Raw genomic sequence first — 20,379 nt, forward strand, 5'->3', positions numbered from 1 at the left:
TTGCCGGTACCTGTGATACGGTACGCAAGTTAAAGTAGCGCCCGTGACCGCTCACTAGTACTGTCCTGCAAGGAACGCAGTGCGGCTCAGGAACTCATCGTGCTGTACCGACATCGGTTCTGGTTGAGCTACATCGAACCTCGACATGATAATTTGAGTAAGCGGCTGTACTCGTCTGCAGTAAGTACCGGCGTCTCGGGAACCCTAGTATCATCTACGTACTTACTTACAATCCGAACTGAACGTGCCTCGAATCCGGCCTGTACTGTAGCATCATGTAACTTAGCTGGCTCATAATGACATGAATATCTAGCGCCATACTAGAAGAAGCAACGGAGTCAATCATGACACCGTCACCGCCTCAAAGTTTCTCGCCGTCGTCGATACTGCTCGTGCTCGTGTCCACTGCTCCCTTCGTAGGATCTTCGCTCTTTGCAATTGTTTCATCTTCCCCAATGTCAATATTAGCGATGGGCCCCTTGAACCAGTGGACTCCACCGTATCTGGGCAAGTAGTAGTATCCCAAGCAGAGCGCGAGCCATGCGGCGAGCACGACAACCGTGTAGTTCATGTCTGGGGCGTCGGGTGCAGGTGAAGTGGGGAATATGAGAATGGTGATGCCAAAAATCAGCCAGAGCAACGAAACAGCCGCTACGGGGAGGCCCTATGTACCCAGAAGCGAATAGATGGGAATTAATACGATGTGCAGTGCCGATGAATCCGACGTACCATTCTGCCGAGGTCGAAAGGGCCGGGAACCCACGCCTTTCTACCAGCAAACCGACATGCGATCGGGACCATATAGGCAATGTAGAGTCCCACAACGCCCAGTTCGAACAGAGCAGACGTGGCTGCATCACCGGCGAACGCCAACAGGCCGAGCAAAGCGGAGCTAAATGCGACGGCGAAGGCACATCTGATCGGCGTTTGGGTGCGAGGATTTACTCGGTAGAGGAACCCCGAAAAAGGTAGACCGCCATCACGGGCAAATGCGAACGTCTGGCGAGAAGAGGCAACAAGCTACACGTAACATGGTCAGCTCCGAATCGCTACATGCAGCGTCATGGCTTGAACTGAGACTCACAGAGCTCATGCCCACCATGTATCTGGACGGCATAAATCTCAGCCCTGCTGTGAAGACGCGAAGAGAGGGACGTACTGCACCACAACAACAATGGACCATATGGCTAGCATACCTTTCTGACCGAAACTGTTCAACAAAATCTGGGATACTAGGTCAAGCCCGTACCCATCACACGATAGCGTTCCGCACTCACAGCTGCCATCGGCTGTCCTATCGGGCTGTCCAGGAGGCCCTCAATATCCTGGCCCATGTTGAATGCCAGTACAACGTTGATTGCTGGTTCCACAGCGTCAGCGTCACTGGAGAAACGTACTACTACCACCACTCACCCCATCCCATCACACCTGCGAGGGCGGTTGCACCGACGAGTCCGAGAGGTACGGCGATTCGAGCATTGTTCGTCTCCTCACTGATATGGAGAGACGAGTCGAAGCCGGCTACGTAACTCGTAGGGTCAGCGTTAGCAGCTGTGGGATAATTGACGATAGGCTCGCACAGATCGTCCACAGCGGCGCGAGGAAACTTAGAATGAAGGCAAAACCGTTCGTCCATCCGCTGTCTGCAAAACCTTAGTGTCAGTGAGAAATAGAAACATTCGGTTATCAAACTCACAATTGACAAATCCTGTAAAAGCATAGCTCGCATTGTTCTTGAACTCCGCCGGCGTTGCGACCGGCAGCGCAACGATGATCGCCAAGCAAAGTCTAGACATACGCAACACCGTTTAGGATCTTTCATACTGCTGAAACAAACGAAGGGACTTACACAATGTTAAGAACGACGTAGATGGTCTGAAGGTGTGCGACAACCGAAGTGGTCAGTGAGGTAGTGGCAGCATGCAAGAATAGAAGGAGCAAGAAGACGGCGCTGAGAAACCATGTGTCAGTATAAGAGATCTCAACGTCAGATGCCACCCACTATGTCTGCCCTGTTGTTGCAGACCATGTTTGACCGGAACCAATGCTGACCGCCGCCTAGGGACGTGGTTAGCGCGATTAAATGTGAACCATATCGAAGTCTGAGCGACTTACCATCAACTGAACAGCACATCCCCATTCAGTAGATGCGACACCAGCAACGAGACCGATCGTGTTCGAATCTGTACAGGCCACAGATCCGCAGGATCATCAGCATCCGGTTGTGTGAATCCAGTGAAGGACCTACATCCGACGATCCACGAGATCAGTCTGCGCCATCGTGGTGATGCAAACTTGAACGACCAGTAATAAAGACCTCCCGAAGTAGGTGCAGCAGAACCAAGTTCGGCAAGCGACATAGTCACCAACAGAATGAAGAAGCTGCACACTCCCCACTGCAGGCGTATTGAGTCAATGCCTTACAATAATGATATCCACAGCTACTCACGCCCCAAACCATAGCTACAGGACCTCCGTTGGGAAGTGCATATACCAGAACTGATCTGCACAACGTGGAGATCGTGAGTCACCGGCACACGGCACACGTAGTGGCAAACGAGAAACGTACGAGATCGAGGAGAACAGCCCAAATATGCTGAACACGAGTGCAAATACGTGTATCGGAGAGAAAGCACGCTTGAACTCCTGCTTGTATCCAAGTCGCGCGAGCTCAAGCGCGTCCGCCGCTGCTTGATCCTGCTTCCTAGGGTGTGTTCGTAGTCAGATCCTCGCGCATCCGTTGTTCAAATGACCGTACATACTGCATCGTGTCACCGAGGAGTCAATATGGCCCAAGAACTGGCGGGGAAACACGAACGGGTTGGTGCGAGTCCACTATATATACCTAAGTGTATATATCTGCCGCGTCTTTTGAACTGAAATGACCGAGGCAATCAGCAAGCCGGTGTATCAGTGACGTTGAAGGATCAACACCGTGATTCACGCTGATTCGGAATCACCGGCCTCGCGTCTGCGTCTCCTGGAAGTGAGACCCCGGTGAAGTCTGAGTGCAAGAACTCTCCGGTGCGCCAACGTTGCATCAACGGTAGATAAGTAGAGTACAACCGTGTCCGAGTCTGGCAGGCGCGCGCTCGTAATCAGCTGCAACGCATAATACTAAGACTAGCGCACTATTAGTATGCAGCTGGGTAGGGTGTGACGAAGTGAGCATAGCATTACTGCCATGCAGAAGTTTGCACAGATAGTGGACGTTTGAACGTGTGAGCAATGGGTAACATGGTGGCAGCAGACCGAACGCGTCGAAATCGCAAGCGTCACGGTCTTGGCAGTGCTGGTCACGTATGGCTACGGTAACACGCATCATCACTGCGTACCGGTACAGCTGAGTTAGTAATACACATCCATAGTGCATACCTGCCTCGTAGGGACAAGTGAAGATCAGAGACGATGTAGTTCAATACCAGATCCGGCAGCTTCCTCAACAGCAGGGCCTAAGAGCGAGAGACAAAAGCCGCCGCGGCCACAGATGCCAGCTCTAAAAGCTACTCCACTTCTCCAGCAAATCTGCTCCACATCTCGAGTTGTCTCTTCCACTTGGGCAGAGGCCACGATGGCCAGAAGGAGTGTGGGTCGGCACTGCAAACAGGCGGCATCTCCATATGTGGCATTTCGGTATGGGACACGTACTCGACAGAATCGAAGAACGCGTCGAGTTCCGTTGCATAGACGCGTTCCTTCTTGAAACCTGGGAGATAACCAATTTTGACCTTGAACATGCGGCGAGGGAGGGAGCGCAGGATGGTAGTGAGTGGCCTGAGGATGGATACTGGGCTAGACGAACGCCCGTTGAGCAGGACGTGCACCGAAGACAGTCGCGGGCAAAGTGTGTCCTGGGCGAAAATCAATGATTGGCAAAACCGGCTGAAGGTCTTGTCGGACATCGTCAGAGACTCAAGTGCCGGCATGCGCCGCATGAGGCTGACCAAGTCTGATGAGGAGAAGCCAAGTTCGTCGTTTGAAAGCTCGATGATCCATGCCTCGCGGATCAGGGATGTATCGACTTGGGCCGGTATCCTAACAGAGGATGTGAGCCGTACAGGTCCTACGCTCGTGGTGATAGTCTCCTTCCACTCTGCGCCTGGCGGGACCACGATGTTCATGTTTTCACATAGAACACCTGAAGACGGATCGGCGACAATGCAATGGGTCTGGCGAGGGGTTACGTATCGCGAGGTGCCTGGGGCGGTGCGTGGCGTGGTGCGCAGAAGATAGATCTTGGACCACTGATCGGCGCGCGAGCCCCTCGATCTCTGGATGTCATCCAGTATAAGAGGATCTCGTAAGTCCGAGCCGCCGTACATCGAGACCGAGGTGCATGCGCCGAGTTCTATGCTTCTGATGATTGTACGAGATGGTTTGCTGCATGTGGACGACAACGTAAGTCGCTGCAGCCTTCCAAGACGAGGTTTAGGCCTATGAGTACCCTCGTCCTCGAAAGGGCAGTCCATCTTGTCCAATACCAAGTCGACAAGGTTGGGTGTCCCGCTGAGGAGCGAAGCGAGCGCAATCAACGGTCTTGACCAGTTGCAGTTGTGAAGATACAACTGTCTGAGGGTGCTGAACTTGTTCGCTGGGCGCCAGGTGATCTTGGATAGGTAAAGGCGGAAGAGACGCGGAGCGTCCCCTTGGAACAGCAAGAGCTGGGTATCACCGCCCGCTTGCTCCCGGTATGTCTGGTAACCCTGGGTGATGTCGGCGACCCGTAACACGGGCGCCGGGAAATCGAAATAGTCGAATACCTCGTTCGACCATCTGACGTGTGCGACGATCTCCCCGACACGAGAACCGTCGGACACGAGCTTGGATTTCAACCATGGGTCAAGCCCGCTGTCCAAGCCCATACTCACCCTCAGGTCGGCGCCAGTGGATCTTGCGAAAAACAGATCCCTCAATTGCGGAGGTGTGTCAAGGGTAAGGTCGCTCCACAGAAAGGGTGTTCGCAAGGAAAGCTCTCGCCAGTGACGGCAGACACGCGTCAAGCGAAGCGCGGGAGAGCTATTCCGCGTGTGCGAGAGCACATCTTCGGAAGACCACGCTCGTTCGAGCGCGTAGGGTTCATACGAGTCGCCGTAGTCGCGATACGCAACCACCCGCTCGATTATCATCTTGAATATAGCGGGTGGCAAACGATTGATCGCAACTCTCGAATTTGCAATGGATTTGAGCAGCCGACTGCAAGAAGCGAGGATCGTTATAGCGTTCGCCACCTTGACGACGCACCATCAGCAAACTGTGCTCGTTCAGATTCATTTTTCTATCATACCTCGTCATTGCTGAAGTAATGATACCTTGGTCAACAGCTATCACATCTCAAAAACGTCAAGGCTTACTCTAAGAGACGGTGTTCTTGTTCAACCTTGAGCGGTAAGGTTCCAATTAGGTCCCTTAGCGACGTCATCCTGGTGTGCATTCTGAGTAAGTCGAGTAGGGTAGCAATCAACAGGTTATCGTACCTGGTAGCCGTTCAGAATAGCTCAATCCAAGTTCGAGCACGGTCACAGTACATAGCCTGGTGTGCGGCGTGAGTCACAAAACAAGCGAGCGCTTGAGCGAAGATCGAGTCGTCATCTCCCAATATGGCAAGTTCCTACTTATTGAATCTAGTGTTCAGTCCTCCTTCGAATTCGAATCGCGTACTGACAATGAAGTTGAATATAACTGCATGGCTCAAATACATCCGACGACTCGAAATTTGGTGTCAAACCTGAAGTGGGCTCGACCTCGTTTGCCACGGCGGACCACTGGCAAGTTTTGCTGAGGCGCAATGTGGTCACCGCCGGTCCTATGTATCACGACATATAAGAAGCACGGCGATTGTGTACTGCTGCGAGTCGGGACATATATGGGTTGGGGGACGAAACAACGGGCGGCTGCGAATTTATCCCATCCGACGACGAGACAGCCCGGCTACTCTGTCAGAACGAAAGCTGCATGTCAGAGATGTCCCGGAGTTTGACAAGGAAAGCCCACTTTTCAATCTCCCTCGTCCAGCTGGACAGAGGCCATTGTGGCCAGAAGGAGTGCGGATCGACTGTGCAAGTGGGCGGCAAGTCCATGCGTGGCACTTGAGTGTATGAAACATACTCTACGGAGTCGAAATAGGCGTCGAACTCCGTCATAAAGACACGATCATTTTTGAAGCCCGGGAGGTAACCAATCGTCACGTTACGCACGTGGAGATCTTGGTCTGCAGCAAGTGATTCGAGGACTAAGGCTGGCGCAGATGAAGACCCGTAGAATAGGATATGCATCGAAGACAGCCGCTTGCAAGCATCGGGAGTCGGGGATAATGCCAGTGCCGCAGTGAAGAGGGAAAACGTTGGAGAGAGCATCGTTAGGCTCTCAACGTTGGCCAAGCGCCGCAAAAAATTCAACATATCCTCCGGGAAGAATCCTAAGTCGTCGTCGTCGTCCTTGTCGGGCTCGATGATCCAAGCGTCGCGAATCGAAGAGGTGTCGGCCTCCTGCGGAAACCCGAAGGCGTAATAATCCACTTCACCCAATCTGACACTGTTTTCGGAGACGTCGATTGACATGTTTTCGCAGAGAATGGCTGAGCTTGTACCCGCGAGGATACAGTGAGCTTTTCCCGCCCGCGCGAGATTGTGCTGGAGGTAGAACTTGTACGGTGCGTCATTGATCATGCCCTTCGATATGCGAATGTCGTCCAATATATGAGGATCTCGCGCAGCATGCGGGTCGCCATACATCGAGACAGACGTCTGCGACCCGAGCTGTACAATCTTGAGAACATTACGGATGGCTGTACTAGATGTCAACGTCAACGTGAGGCGTTCCAATTTTACTAGCCTGGCACGCGGGATATTGATGTCTGTGTCGTCGGCGACAACGTCCATTTGATGCAAGACCAAGTCAACAAGGTTGGGGGTGGCGCAGAGGAGCTGAGCGAGCGACCTCAATGGTTGCGACCATTTGCAGTTGCGGAGGTATAACTGGGCAAGGGAGCCAAACGCGTTTATCGGTCGCCATGTGATGTTCATTAAGAAGAGTCGGAAGAGACGTGGAGCATCTCCTCTGAACAGCAACAGCTCTGCGCTCCCAAGTTGCCGCCTGCGTGACTGCTCGACACTTGCAATTTGCAACATGGGCGCGGGGAAATCGACTAGGTCGACCACTTGACTTGCCCGCAGAGCCTGAGCACTGAGCTCCTTGACACGCCCGCAATCCGAGATGAGTTTGGACTTGAGCCACGGGGAGACATCGTAGGAGACGTTGACCGTCAGCTGTGCTCCGGCAGATCTCTCGAACAATAGATCCCGTAGTTCGATTGGGGCCGTCGGATCGAGGATCCTCCACAAGGACGGTGTCCGTAAAGCGAGACCTCGCCAGTATCGACAGACCTGTGTTGTGGCAGGTATCACGGAACTATAGTTCGAGGGGTCCAAGGACAAGTACTCAGAAGTCCAGGCTGGCTCAAAGGCCATCCTGAGCCACCGATGCACGACCACATGGTCGAATATCAACTTGAGAATCTCCGGTGGCAAGCAATTGACCGCCGCCCTAGAATTGACCAGAGACCTTAACTGCCGACTGCAAGATGCGAGAGCCGCATCAACATTTGCCACCTTGGTTCTGCACCGTGAGTGTCCTAATCTGGCACAGGGTCCGAGTCTGAATCAGCATACCTGAGTGTCACTGAGTAATAATGCCGTTAGAACGAGTACCACTTCCGAGTCCAGATGAGAGACTACGACTTCACCTCAAAAGAAAGCACTCCCGTTCAAACCTAAGTGGTAGGGGTTCAACCAGTTCCACCAGCGACGCCATCTGTTCTGCTTGTATGGAAAAATTGGGGAACGAGAAATGTGATGCAGAGCAGCGAAAGCCGTCTACAAATCGGACAGCTTGAGCTTGAGGACGGAGCGGCAGGGACAGACGAGCACCCTGTGCGCGGCTGTGCGATGTCCTAATATGGCAAGTCCCCACAAGGCCTGTACGCCCCGACTCAGACTAGACTTTATACTGACCTCTGATGAGGCGTCAACCAACCATGCTCTGAAGCTTCGAACGGCACACGGACTCTCATTCTACTATCTGAAAACCCTGCATTCCATCCGACGACTGCGACTTGAACTCTCATGGAAAGAACCACACCCAGGCGTACTCAGTCATCTGGTCACGGTGGTACTGGTGTTCGTGCCAGATGACTCCGATCTACTAAGCAGCCCACGAGGAGTGTATATATCGCGCGCACGATAGCGCTACTTCTCCGGCCCCCTTTTTGACTGTGATCATGGGTAAATTCTACGACTCGATCCCCCCTAACCTCATGAAATGGATCGAGGCTCAGCAGATGTTCTGGGTCGCCTCCGCGCCCCTCGGCGGAGAGGGGCATGTCAACCTCTCACCTAAAGGGCTCAAGGGGACATTGCATATTGCGAACGAGAGCCAGGTTTGGTATGAGGATATGACTGGAAGCGGTGCGTCCAATTGTGTCTACATCAGCTACGAAATCTGACATGCAATTGCTTAGGCAGCGAGACTATGGCACATCTTCGTGAGCCGGGTAATGGCCGGATGACGATCATGTTCTGCGCCTTCGAAGGTACTCCTAGAATCATGCGGTTATTCGGACACGGTACGTCGTGACTAGCGTTGTCGTTCCCGAGGCACTGACACTCCCAAAGGTCGCGTCCTCGAGTTCGGCACGCCCGAGTACGAAGAACTACTCCCGCCAGATGTCCGTCATCCCGGCTCGCGCTGCGTGGTTGTAGTCGATATCCACAAAGTCGGCACTGTGCGTGTGTCCACCTCGAGCTCTGCGTCCACTACTAACTCATCGTCCGTCAGTCTTGTGGTTTCGGCGTTCCTCAATATGCCTTCCTCGCCCATCGACCGACCTTGTACAATTGGTTGGCACAGCTAGAAACCACCGAGCAAGAACACGATGCCGCCGATGGCGCAGCCGATCCCTCATCCGAGCCGCGAGTCGCCGAGAAGGGGCTGAAGGCATACTGGAGAAAGGAGAACTTGAAGAGCATGGACGGCCTGCCAGCCTTGCAGGCCGCGCACATCAGCCGAACAACACCGACACACGCGCCCCCTCGCGGAGAATGGGGTAAGGAAGGCAATGCATTGCACCATGCAGTAAGGAAGGATGCTGGAAACGGGGCAGCCCGGCCTTCTCTGGCGCTGCAGAAGCCGAAGGCCGTCTTCGGTGGTATGGATGCCGCTGAGGTGACCAGGCTTGTGATCGCCTTCTCGCTGGGAGTGGCTATTACCGCCGTTTACATTCAGATGGTTGGCGGTCCGTGCTGATTGCATGATGATGTAGTTTGGAAATTCTGGTTGGGTTGACATTCGTCGCTGTTGTTTGTACTTTAGTCCCTCTGTTGTATCTGTTGTATGAACACATGTCGCATCTGTAACTGCGGCAGCTGTGCCGTATGTACCACTGTGAGAAACACCGTCGGTAAGTCTGCACTCGTGGGTTCTCATTGGACTAGCTGACGTTCCACCTGCATTGACCTTTTCGCAGTGACCATAAAGGACTCGACAAAAGCTGCGAGCTTGCATCTTTGACCAAGATCACTGCATAGCAGCATTACGCAAGAGTCTGTCTTGATGGGCTTTAGGCCTTAACAACGAGGTGAGTTGGTCATGAGTTATTCAACGCAGCCCTTTAAGTTGCTTGATGTTTGAATTGATATACGTCGATGACATACTCTTATGGCTAGTCTGGTTCACATCAATTCCGAGAACCCGTGCCGTCGCACTCCGCTCTGCATTTATCAAGTCAACGTCTTCAACGATGCCGCGATTCGTACGCAGTCGACGCTTCGACTGCCATCAAATTGTGGCTTTTGTGCCGCCTTCCGCGGTGACCCAGGGCCGCAGATAGCACAGCCCCTACCGTAGTAGTCACATGAGCGCGATCGTGCCGTTGTTGCTCGGTGCGTCACCGTGCCGAGTGCATACATGCTTACGTGTTCTGATGTGTCTGTGGTGTCTCTCAAGGCTATACGTAATAGGCAACTCCGAGGTTGCCTAGTGCAATGTATTATGTCCGTCGATCGCAGTTGATCGCCTTCGAAATGCGTCGTGATATATAAGCCACGGGAGACTCCCTGTGATCCCCCAGTGCTTGCCCCGCACGCCCACATTCGTTATGTTGCCGCTCCTTTTTCTGGGATACTCGTTGTTCTCACCAGCTCTTCTTGCCAGGGGCCAACTCGCCGCGGCGGAAGCGTACACTCCCACTCGCGTAGCATGCCCGCCGGACACCTCCCTCGTCCGCCTCGCCGGCACGGGCACCAACCAGTCCCTCAGTCCCTCCGAGTCGACCTACGTATCATCCCGACAGTCTCTCGTGCTCCCTTCCGCGTGGCAGAGCTACCTCGCCAACGTCCAGCAACAAATCGAGGCCCAAAACGTTTCCGCCCTGCCGTCCTATGTAGCTGACATTCTCAGCGGCGCGAACGGCTCGAGCGCATACCCGACGTTCGGTATCGCCACCAGTGGCGGCGGCTACCGGGCTGCCATCGTCGGCGCCGGTGCGCTCAACGCCCTTGACGGCCGGAACTCTTCAGCCGCGGAGGCGGGGACCGGCGGGCTGCTCCAGGCCGCTACTTACATCACTGGCCTGTCCGGCGGTAACTGGCTGGTCACGTCCCTCGCTCAGGCGGACTTCCCGACTCTGCCGGAGCTTGTATTCCAGCCCAACGATTCGTCGGGGTGGGGAGGCTGGAACGCGCAGTATTCTCTCGCATCGCCGACCTCGGATACGGTGCAGGACCTCGCGTATGACGTGGACCTCGTCACGGAGATCCAGGGCAAGTTCCTCGCTGGGTACCCTGTGAGTATCGTCGACTTGTGGGCGCGCATTCTGGCGAGGCATTTCGCGAATGGGACGAATGCGAATAACTACTTTGACTCGTCTGTGCCACACGGGGCAGGTATCACGTTTTCGTCTTTGACTAATCTGTGCGTGAGCAATCGTCGCTCTTGCCGAGGTATCTGCTGATGCGTATGTAGCTCTACGTTCGCGTCGTACTCACAGCCATTCCCCATCGTTGTGGTAGATTCGCGCTCCTGGAACGCGAATTTCTCGAACATTTACCCTGGCTCGAATGACAACGTCCCTCTGACCAACCCTATATACGAGTTCAGCGCCTGTGCGTCCATCTCTTCTCAGAGCCGCTCTCACTGTCTGATGACTTGCGCGCAGATGAAATGGGCTCCTTTGATCCCAGCTTGGCTGCGTTTACGCCTATGGAATACCTCGGCACCGAGCCTGGAAGCGACACCTGCACGGTCGGCTTCGACCAACTATCCTTCATCGCTGCGACGTCATCCAACGTCTTCAGTAGCCTCAACTATTCAGTACGCTTGACTAACTCTGCGCGATAATATCCGCGCTGACATGTCTGTTCCACTCGTCGCAGTCTTTCCTCAATGGCACTAACCTACTCACGCCGCTCCTTGAGTTGTTCACCCAGCTGAGCAACGACACTGCATCGCTGGATTGGCTCGTCACTTCTCGAGTCCCCAACCCATTCTATGGACTCAACGAGGGCGCGTACCTTGATTGGAATGCAACCGAGCTTGCGTTGGTAGACGGAGGCGACGACGGCGAGGGTATTCCGTTCATTCCCCTGCTGGCGAAGGCTAGGGGAGTAGACGTCATATGGGCTACCGATGGTGTAGGACATCAGTCGTGTGTTGCGGTGCCATCTTATATTGACTGCCCGTTTGTAGAGCGGAAACATCACTAACTGGGCTGATGGATCCGTCGTGAGCGTATGTCGCTTCCTCAGGCAAGTATATCTCCGAAGGCTCACTTACCGCGTATATAGGCTACACAAGCTCGCACGGCTCTCATGCCTTCCACCTATGACTTCCCGCCCGTGCCTACCGACGCCGCAACGTGGCACGACGAGGAGCTGACGACCCATCCTACCTTCTTCGGGTGCAATTCCTCCTCTCCCGTCCCTCTCCTCATCTACCTCGCCAATGGATCCCCGCCTCTCGGCCAAGCAGCGCTCACCAATATCACCACTCTCCAGCTGGCGTTCGAGGGGGACGACATCGACGCTGCAATGTCGCAGATGTTCGACATGACTACGCAGGGGTTGGCGACGGAGGTGGATGGCGTGTGGACGAAGGACCCGGAGTGGCCTGCATGCTTGGCGTGCGCGGTTGTCGATAGGAGCAGGGCGAAGGCTGGGGTTGAGCGGAGCGGGGTGTGTGAGACGTGCATGCAGAGATACTGCTGGAGCTAGGGCTCAATCTGTTTCGTCGGACACTTGCGTGGGACACTGAGGGAGCCTATATTATATTATATATGTTACCGTTACAGGAATGGACTACTGACCGCGCGACCGTTTCCGAGTCTACATACTGATTCACAGCTGTTGCGGCAACCTATGTAATGGGTGCTCCGCCCTTGCATAACAAAGCGCGGATTCTCTCTGATCATTCTCGCAGGAGAATTGCCTTGTGTAGTCATCCTTATCCGGGACCGTACAGTATGCTCTGCTCACCGCTGTTCTCGAGACGGAAACCTAAACTTAATTATGGTCTTGTATGTCCTGTTCAAGGGTCCCGATGGAGTATAGATCGAGTGCCGAGTTTTTTTTTCACGAATTGGAGCAGACATGTGGTCGTTGCACGAATAATGAGCATCACATCAAGTACCTGGGACTCGGATTGGTGTAACTTATACATGTAGGACATAGATCTCCAACTCAAGGAACTTGCGCTTGACAAAAGTTGAGTCTTGGTCCGTATCTCGAGCCTTGTTAAGTGTAAGACTCAAGTGTACAACGCGAGCATACTGAGGATGTAAATGATGCGGAAGATGCAACCCGCGCTACTACTAGCCAGGGAGGAACTCCCGGCCAGCGCTCGCCGAGGCTATTAGTCTCCCCAGGCAGACGTAGACAATTCCTTCAACCTTCGTGCCTCAAGATATAGCCGAGGCCCGACTCGCCGACTCGCGACTTGCTTTGCCTCACACTCACGTGCCGGGCCCGCCACTCGCGCGCCCGACCCGCGCTTGTATGTAGACCGCGCGCCTGTTCACAACGTTCACCTTCAAGTTTACGGCCGCCCCAGAATCAGTGCAACGCACGCGCCCGGCTCAGCACTGGTACTTGCCAAAGGAATAGGCCAACATGGATAAGCATGATGTCAGTGTTACGACCATTCGAGCATAGTAGTACTTACCATTCCCCAGGTGACAGATGGCGCAACCCCCGACTCTGCTGCTCGTCCTGACCTCGACGAGCTGCAAGTCGCGCTGAAGAATTTTAGTGACGACGTCCAACGAGTCACGGCAACAGCGACGCATATCATGAACAGCTATTCAATGAAGTAGGTGAACCTCCGTGTGTCCTGCAATACGTATCGGATGCTTAGCGTGCAATGACAATCTTCAGAATGGGCGAGGTAGGTCATTGTACGAAATCGAGGACCAATATGTTGTTGAGCGAACCTCGGTCGTGCAGCTGAAGCACGTCAAGGACGTCTTTCAAGGATCGGGCTTGAACGTCGGAACAGCTGTGCCTGTGCTCAAGGCATTGCACAACCACTTCTGCCCTGCGAATACTTTGCCGCCTCACATCTGGTACCTGATCTTTCGTTTCGTAACCACGAACGTTGTGGCCCACCGCTCCATTATTGATCGGCCCGATTGTATCCAAGCTGTCGGGCTGCGCATGGTCTCTGGTCGCCTTAACACGATCGTCCAAGTCTGCCGTTACTGGCACTACGTCTGCGTCACCGCGCCCTCGCTCTGGAGTGGCGTCAGCTGGCCGGTTTCTCAATTTCAGGATGCCGTTATCGAACGTCATCCCAATATGCCGTTGGACCTGTTCTTCAAGGATAGTGTAATACCCGACGTGTTTTTCGAGCTACCGAAAACACAATGCAGGACGCTGAAGTGGACCCTTTGCACTTACGAAAACATACGTGACGACATGGAGCTCCTCTCGACTGAGGTCCTCGAGGACTTGGTACTGATGCACGATCGTGACTACTTTTCTGACGACGAAGACGACGACGACGGGCCGACAACATCTCCCAAACTTACCTTGTTCGGCGACTCCACGCCCCGTCTACAGAGCGTCTCGTTATATGGCCTCCACTGGGCGCCGAATAACCGCTTCAGCACCGTCACGCAACTGCTGATAGGCTACTGCTTCTGGTCCCATCCCGTTACGACAATCCTGAATCTCCTCGGTGGCACCCCCCAGCTGGTGGATCTCGTCCTATCGGGGATGCTGCAGAAGCAGCGAGGAGAGGCTGAATCTGTGGGCAGAGCGGGGCGGGTATGCCTGAAGGACCTTCGCCGGTTCGCCCTCCACAACGTTGGCGTTGCGGGTGATGGTGTTGCGCTGCTGCTGTCCAAGTTGGATCTGTCGCCACAAACGATCATCGTCGCGAACGGCGCCCGGTGCAACTCTTCGGCAGACGGACCCTGGATATCGGCGGCGCTATCTCGACTAAACCTGGGTTTTGTGAAGCCTACAAGAATGCACCTCGTGTCTTGCGCCATGTCACGAAAGTTCCGGCAGCCCGGTAAACTCCTACTGTCCGTCGTCGCCGCCAGTCGACATGGCGGGCTCTTCTCACCGGGAAGACTCGTCTCGCTTGTCGACCAGGGCTACCGCTTCTCCGATGTCTTCCCCTTGTCTCAAGTGCAAGATCTGTGCTACCTCGAATCTTTCTATATGAACGTCGAAGATCCGTGGTCGTCGCGGATGTGGTCCTCCATCCTATCTGAGCTGCCAGCGCTGGAACAGCTCACGGTATTGGGCCGCAACCTACCGCACATCGCTCAAGGGCTCGAGGACAGCCACAAAAGCGGCGAGGGGTCAGAGCACGATCAGCAGCCCATATGTCCACGGTTAACCCGGATCGTCGTATTCTTGTCGTCCCAGGATCCGCACGTCGGCGAGGTCATGGCAAGGCTTGCCGCAATACGGGACCGTTTGCCCTTCTCCAAGGTCACCGTTGGGTACCTTCCGGGCTACTATCACGATAGGTGGACATTCAATTGGGGTTATCATCCCTGCCCCTTCGAGGCAGAATACGTTGACTACAAAGATGTGCCGCCGATGGAGACCCCATGGCCGGACCACCCTGAACTCCCCGAACTTCCTACTGTATATTGGCCTACGATTGCGCAGTGGACCGACTATTACTGTAGACTCCCTCGCTAGTGAGTTGCCAGTAGGTCTTATGTGTGGAACGAGGACAGTAGAATCGGAGTGCTTTGACTTCAGTTCGGCCTGTCGTACTAATCGCTGCATGCGGGACCTTTACGTCCCTCGGCATTTGTGGACTAGTGCTTCTCCGTCCTGTGCAATGGTTTACTACAACCCTCAGAGCTGATTGGCATTCGCCGTGTCTCATTAGACGTAATCACTAGTAGAGGCTATGGTAGGTGTGGAGGCCCGTCTTGAGCTTGAGCGCTTGTTCAAGTAAGATCCTGTGAGAATTCGCCTGAATTCGCAGGCAGGGTGCGCGTCTAAGCTCTTGTGAGCGACGAGCTCAGAGTCACCGGCACCCATCGCGGCCGTGTCGATTGAGACAAGTACATACTGGACTGGACCCCTACAGAAACAGAAACAGAAACAAAGCATGCATAAGGTGAACGAAATACTGTCTCAGTGATGGGACTGACGCGCTAATACTGCACATCGATGCGCTCGTCTCTGAAACGGCTTGGACCAGAGCAATAATACAAAATCACTGCGCGAGCTGGATGACGCTCTGGATCGTCTCTGCGGCGACCTTCAAAGTCTTACGGAGACTGTCGCATGCATCATGAACAATTCTTTCATGAGGTGAGTGAACGACGTTCGCATTCGACACACAGGCTTCCACTGATCAACAACGCCGTCTATAGAATGGGCCGGGTAGGCCATGATCCAGTATTCGGGATGAATATTGGTGTTTAGTGAACTATTACCACAGCTCCATAATCTCAAGATGGGCCTGCGGGGGCCCAAAAGAAAAGTGAACAAGGCTATCGGTATGCTCAAGACCCTTCAAAACTACTTCTGTCCAGCACATGCTATGGTACCCCATATCTGGCAGAGAATATTCGAATTCGCTGCCGTGAACGTCGAGGAATGTCGCTTGGATCCACCTCGGTCGATTCATGCATGCCGAAGGCGAACGGACCTCAATCAACTTGCTACACTCGCCGCCGTGTGCCATTACTGGCACGCTGTCTGTACGACAACGCCGTCTTTGTGGAGGGATGTCTCCAGCTGCGGGTCTCCGCTGCAGAGCCTCGTCCTCAAACGCTATCCCGCTGTTCCACTGGAAGTTACACTCCTTGGCTCCGAAATTCCCGATATCATGTGGACGGTACCGGCGCCACATTGCAGGACATTGTCCTGGTCGGAATGCACCTACGACGTCATTTGTACATGCGGATATATTCTTTCTGAATCAAGTGACACTCTTGAGGACCTAACAATCACGGATGATGGGTATTACGAGGATGACGAGGATGACGAGGACGACGCGAACGACGATGACTCCTCTCAACCCGCAGCGGCACCTACAGTCAAAATCTTCAGCGAATCGACCTCTCGTCTCCGCAGTGTCTCATTATGTGGCCTCACCTGGGTGCCAGAAGACCGCTTCACCACCATCACGACAATGTTCATAGGTCGCTGTGCCTGGTCCAATCCGGTCTCTACGGTCCTCAATATCCTCCGCGATACTCCCAACCTGGTGGACTTGGTCCTATCGGACACATTGGACCACGACAAGGAGCTGCGAGAGGAGGGTGCCGATCAAGCGGGGAAGGTCTACCTGCCGAGTCTTCGCCGCCTCTCCTTCCACGATATCAGTGCTGGCAGTGCCAGTGTTGCGCTGTTGCTGTCCAAATTGATCCTCACACATCAAGCTACCGTTCTGGTGTACGACACTCGCGGCTCCTCTGCACAAGACGTGCAGGACGACTGGCTACCAGACGCCCTATATCGATATGGCCTGGATGTCGTAGAGCCTACGAGCCTGCAGCTCCAGTTTTTCCAAACGCCACCAGGGGGCTTGTCCGACGGGAACGTCTCGATGTCCGTCTGGGCCGTTAGCCAGCGTGGCGGGCTCTTACTGCGCAATAAATGTCTCCGCCCTGTCCCCATGGGCCCGGATTGGCGCTATTGTTTCGCCGATTTCTTCAGGTTACGCCAGTTGCGAGACCTCCGCTACCTGGAACGTCGCGTCTATCCCAAGGAGAGCCTGTGGCCTGTACGGATGTGGTCCTCATTGTTGCCGGAGATGGAGGAGCTGAGACAGCTGACGGTCTATGGTCACAGTCTAGGGCACATGGCCCGCGCAATATCCGACGGCGATTGGCTGGAGCGGGTGGAGGCACTGTGTCCACGGCTGTCGAGGATCACCGTCCTCTTGTCGGGCGCAAGCCCGCCTTTAGATAGCATCATGACCACACTCTCGACAATACGGGCTGATATACCCTTTTCTAGCGTCACAATCGCGTATCTGCCGGACTATTACAGAGTCAGGTATCAAAGCGCACATGACAGCCGTTTTAAGACGGTGAAGCACTGTGCCTATGATAATGTACCAACGTTGAGGGCTCCATGGCGCCGGCGTAACTCCGATCTCCCTGACCTACCTATGGCATACTGGCCCGTCAAGCTGCTACTTATGAATGGGATGTCATTTCATTGAAGTACACCACGAATCGTATGAACGGAGTAGACAAATGTTGCCTTCTACTTCGCCACCATTGATACATCTTACTTTACTGATACTCAACTCGCGCTATATATACCGGCGGACATGTAACTTTAGACGGAGGAAGGCTGGAACCTCGGCCTCAAGCCTCTGGTCTCCCGACACCGGTGGTGGGGTGCGTCCATACGAATGGGTACGAGACCACAAGCCTCAGGCCTCAGTACACGCTCAATGGCATTCATTGTGCCGAGCCAGCACCCGCCTGCTCCGTACTGCCCTACCCTCACATAATTCAAGGGCGGCGGTCAGTGTCAAACCCAAATCAAGACATGTGAGCAGTGAGCAGCGTCTTCGATTAGCACCGACCAACATAAGTACGAGCAATATACTTCCTACTAATATACTGAGATCCCGTCTACGCTTCCCATCACGGTCTACGCAGCCAACGCGCCGACCTTCTTCCTCATATCCTTCGTCCTCGCCGACCCGCGCCCCTTCGTCTTCCCGAACACGATGACCTTGCCCTGTTCGCCGGCACGCCCCGAGCGGCCCGCGCGGTGGAGGAAGTCGATCATGTTCCGCGGCTCGTCGACGATGAAGACGTGCTTCAGGTCGGGCGAGAAGTCCAGCCCCCGCGAGAGCAGCGACGTCGTGATCATCACATGCGGGACCTTGCTCTCGTCCGTTGCGGCGACAACGGCGACCGGCTCTGCAGTCTCCTCGTCAGACGCCGCAGTTGATTTATCTGAGGATCCCTCGGGGGTGTTGGGGCTCGTGTGCTTGAGGAACCCGTCCAGGTGGTGGTTCGACCCCCACTTTCTCGTCTCGCTCGTGCTCGTCAGCGCGACGTTCGGGATGCCCTTCGCGTCGAGGTGCCGCCCGAGGTCCTCGACCTTCGTGCTCTTGTTGCAGAATATCAGCACCTTCGACCGGCGCCCGTTGTCGCGGAGCGCGTCCTCGTGCCACACCGCGCGCAGCTGCCGCTCGACGTCCGCGTTGCGGTTCCCGCCCGTCCACGCGACGTACTCCGTCCTGAGCGTCTTGGGCAGGTGGTGCAGGTGCGGCGAGGCGAGGCGCAGGAGCGCGGGGTGGTAGGTGTCGAGGTACCACGCGAGCGAGGAGGGGATCGTCGCGGTGCTGAGGAGCAGGTTGAAGGGGTAGTTAACCGGAGCGGGGTTCTCGGGACCAACTTTGGATAGCTCGGACTCGTCAGGGCGTTCGATAGGTTGGCCGCGAGCCTCTGCGATGGCCGAGAGGATCAAGTTCGTGTGCTCCTGGAAGTCAGGGTCTAGTACAACAACAGTCAGTTGCATGTTGTGAGACGTCCGGAATACAATACGCACCAAAGAGAACGTCTGCCTCATCAACCACGACCCACTCGATCCTCTCAAGGCTCATCTCAGGCTTCCCGACAGTGAACCTGCGCGACTTCGGCGCCTCCTTGTCCCACGTATCCTCCACCTTCGGCTGCTCGCGATCCCAGTTACGCCCCTTCACCAGTTCAAGTATCTTAGACGTTGTCCCAACGACGACGTCCACAGGCCTGGCTGTCTTGCGGTACGCACCCTCCTGCTGCGTGAGCTCGTCAAAGTCCAGCTCCTTCGACATCTTGGACGCAGACACGCTCCGCGTAGGGATGCTCGGAATGTTCGCTTGCGATACGCATAACACGCGGAGCTTGATCCCGTGGAGCAGAGCCTTCCCGAACCCAGAGAGTTGCCTAGAGAGCTCGTGCGTTGGTGCGAGAACGAGGGCACGAGGGTTCAGCGGGAGCTGGGAAGGGGGGAGTGAGACAGGGTCGGATTGGAGTTCGGAGATTTTGAGGTCTTGTAGCATGGGGAGGAGGTATGCCATAGACTTACCCGAGCCCGTCTCGGACGCGAGGAGGCATTGCACGTACTCAACGTCGTCTTCTACCTGCGAGGTAGACGAGCCTGGTAGTGGTCGGTTGAAGAGGTGCTTGAGAGACAGGGCTTGAATGGGCGTCGGTTTCGCATGTGGGCCGAGGACGTCCACGACCGAGTTCAAGAGGCCTTCCATGAGCGGCGGCGAAGCGAATTCCTTCGGCAACTGGTCCGTCGATGCAGCCCGGGACGACGTGTCGAACTCCTCGCTCAGCGGGTTCTGCACTTTCGGCTTGCGCGGTGCGTCTGCATCCGAGGACCGTTCTGCAGACCTCGTCCCGCTGAAGCTCGCGGACCCGTCTGACCTCCTCGGCTCGTTCCTCGGCATGCGCCAGGGCTGGTTATAATCCGGGACATTCGGCGCTATGGACATTGTCCTGCGGACGCTCTTCTCCGACCGGTCCCAGCCCTTCACAGTCGACCGTGTAGCCTCGCCCTTCCTGCCACCCCGTGCGTGCTTGTCCTCGCCCCTCTCCCTTCTCTCCCGCCTCCGCTGATTCCATTCCCTAGCTTGCATGAGTGTCGCTTCCCGCGCCTTGAACCTGTCCCGCGCTCCCGGCGTTGAGTGAGGTGCGGCATCCCGCTCGCGTTTCTCCTCAGGTGCGACGACCAGTGTCCCTGTGCCGGAGGCAGAGCGAGGCTTGAGGTCCTTCACGAGACGTCTGCGAGAGGGGGGGGCACTGGATGCCGAAGAAGTCGACGCCGACGTGTGCAGGCATACTATTACGAGCTCCTGCGGAAGCAGCGGCGCATGACGAGCGAGGGCCCGAGA

At 55.2% G+C, this 20,379-nt stretch overlaps 8 protein-coding genes across 8 annotated transcripts; 4 read left to right on the forward strand and 4 right to left on the reverse strand.

Annotated features, from left to right (window-relative positions):
• Positions 1 to 120: 120 nt before the first annotated feature.
• On the reverse strand, positions 121 to 3,068 carry B0H18DRAFT_991001 (APC amino acid permease). Its single transcript, XM_048045025.1, has 15 exons — positions 2,763 to 3,068; positions 2,570 to 2,704; positions 2,450 to 2,504; positions 2,249 to 2,396; positions 2,116 to 2,183; positions 2,003 to 2,058; positions 1,850 to 1,951; positions 1,697 to 1,788; positions 1,581 to 1,643; positions 1,414 to 1,521; positions 1,278 to 1,360; positions 1,160 to 1,224; positions 1,085 to 1,106; positions 730 to 1,020; positions 121 to 664 (listed from the first exon to the last, which is right to left on the reverse strand). Exons 1-15 carry the CDS (start codon positions 2,765 to 2,767, stop codon positions 362 to 364), a joined length of 1,596 nt encoding a protein of 531 aa, XP_047896536.1. The 5' UTR covers positions 2,768 to 3,068; the 3' UTR covers positions 121 to 361.
• A 356-nt stretch (positions 3,069 to 3,424) lies between these two features.
• B0H18DRAFT_991003 (uncharacterized protein) lies at positions 3,425 to 4,808 on the reverse strand. Its single transcript, XM_048045026.1, has one exon. The coding sequence runs from the start codon at positions 4,467 to 4,469 to the stop codon at positions 3,504 to 3,506; it is 966 nt and encodes a 321-aa protein (XP_047896537.1). The 5' UTR covers positions 4,470 to 4,808; the 3' UTR covers positions 3,425 to 3,503.
• Positions 4,809 to 5,589: 781 nt separating this feature from the next.
• Positions 5,590 to 7,879, reverse strand: B0H18DRAFT_991005 (uncharacterized protein). Its single transcript, XM_048045027.1, has 4 exons — positions 7,742 to 7,879; positions 7,668 to 7,677; positions 5,992 to 7,607; positions 5,590 to 5,933 (listed from the first exon to the last, which is right to left on the reverse strand). The coding sequence occupies exons 1-4, from the start codon at positions 7,807 to 7,809 to the stop codon at positions 5,900 to 5,902; spliced, it is 1,728 nt and encodes a 575-aa protein (XP_047896538.1). The 5' UTR covers positions 7,810 to 7,879; the 3' UTR covers positions 5,590 to 5,899.
• Positions 7,880 to 8,275: 396 nt separating this feature from the next.
• On the forward strand, positions 8,276 to 9,300 carry B0H18DRAFT_1083570 (uncharacterized protein; the record flags this gene model as incomplete). Its single annotated transcript, XM_048031677.1, has 4 exons — positions 8,276 to 8,462; positions 8,516 to 8,620; positions 8,670 to 8,779; positions 8,833 to 9,300. 4 exons carry the CDS (start codon positions 8,276 to 8,278, stop codon positions 9,298 to 9,300), a joined length of 870 nt encoding a protein of 289 aa, XP_047896539.1.
• A 566-nt stretch (positions 9,301 to 9,866) lies between these two features.
• B0H18DRAFT_103190 (lysophospholipase) lies at positions 9,867 to 12,299 on the forward strand. The gene is made up of 7 exons (XM_048030090.1): positions 9,867 to 9,935; positions 10,000 to 10,965; positions 11,017 to 11,156; positions 11,210 to 11,364; positions 11,427 to 11,684; positions 11,740 to 11,781; positions 11,838 to 12,299. The coding sequence occupies exons 2-7, from the start codon at positions 10,151 to 10,153 to the stop codon at positions 12,261 to 12,263; spliced, it is 1,836 nt and encodes a 611-aa protein (XP_047896540.1). The 5' UTR covers positions 9,867 to 9,935; positions 10,000 to 10,150; the 3' UTR covers positions 12,264 to 12,299.
• A 1,532-nt stretch (positions 12,300 to 13,831) lies between these two features.
• B0H18DRAFT_991017 (uncharacterized protein) lies at positions 13,832 to 15,405 on the forward strand. The gene has a single exon (XM_048045028.1). It carries the CDS (start codon positions 13,842 to 13,844, stop codon positions 15,204 to 15,206), a length of 1,365 nt encoding a protein of 454 aa, XP_047896541.1. The 5' UTR covers positions 13,832 to 13,841; the 3' UTR covers positions 15,207 to 15,405.
• A 114-nt stretch (positions 15,406 to 15,519) lies between these two features.
• B0H18DRAFT_991018 (uncharacterized protein) lies at positions 15,520 to 17,844 on the forward strand. Its single transcript, XM_048045029.1, has 4 exons — positions 15,520 to 15,636; positions 15,721 to 15,833; positions 15,896 to 15,905; positions 15,964 to 17,844. The coding sequence occupies exons 1-4, from the start codon at positions 15,628 to 15,630 to the stop codon at positions 17,695 to 17,697; spliced, it is 1,866 nt and encodes a 621-aa protein (XP_047896542.1). The 5' UTR covers positions 15,520 to 15,627; the 3' UTR covers positions 17,698 to 17,844.
• A 191-nt stretch (positions 17,845 to 18,035) lies between these two features.
• On the reverse strand, positions 18,036 to 19,970 carry B0H18DRAFT_929794 (P-loop containing nucleoside triphosphate hydrolase protein). The gene is made up of 2 exons (XM_048041693.1): positions 19,047 to 19,970; positions 18,036 to 18,991 (listed from the first exon to the last, which is right to left on the reverse strand). The coding sequence occupies exons 1-2, from the start codon at positions 19,933 to 19,935 to the stop codon at positions 18,138 to 18,140; spliced, it is 1,743 nt and encodes a 580-aa protein (XP_047896543.1). The 5' UTR covers positions 19,936 to 19,970; the 3' UTR covers positions 18,036 to 18,137.
• Positions 19,971 to 20,379: the final 409 nt, after the last annotated feature.

The sequence above is a fragment of the Fomitopsis serialis genome, assembly GCF_022376445.1.
Source record: "Fomitopsis serialis strain Sig1Antser10 chromosome Unknown B0H18scaffold_14, whole genome shotgun sequence".
Lineage (NCBI taxonomy): Eukaryota > Fungi > Basidiomycota > Agaricomycetes > Polyporales > Fomitopsidaceae > Fomitopsis > Fomitopsis serialis.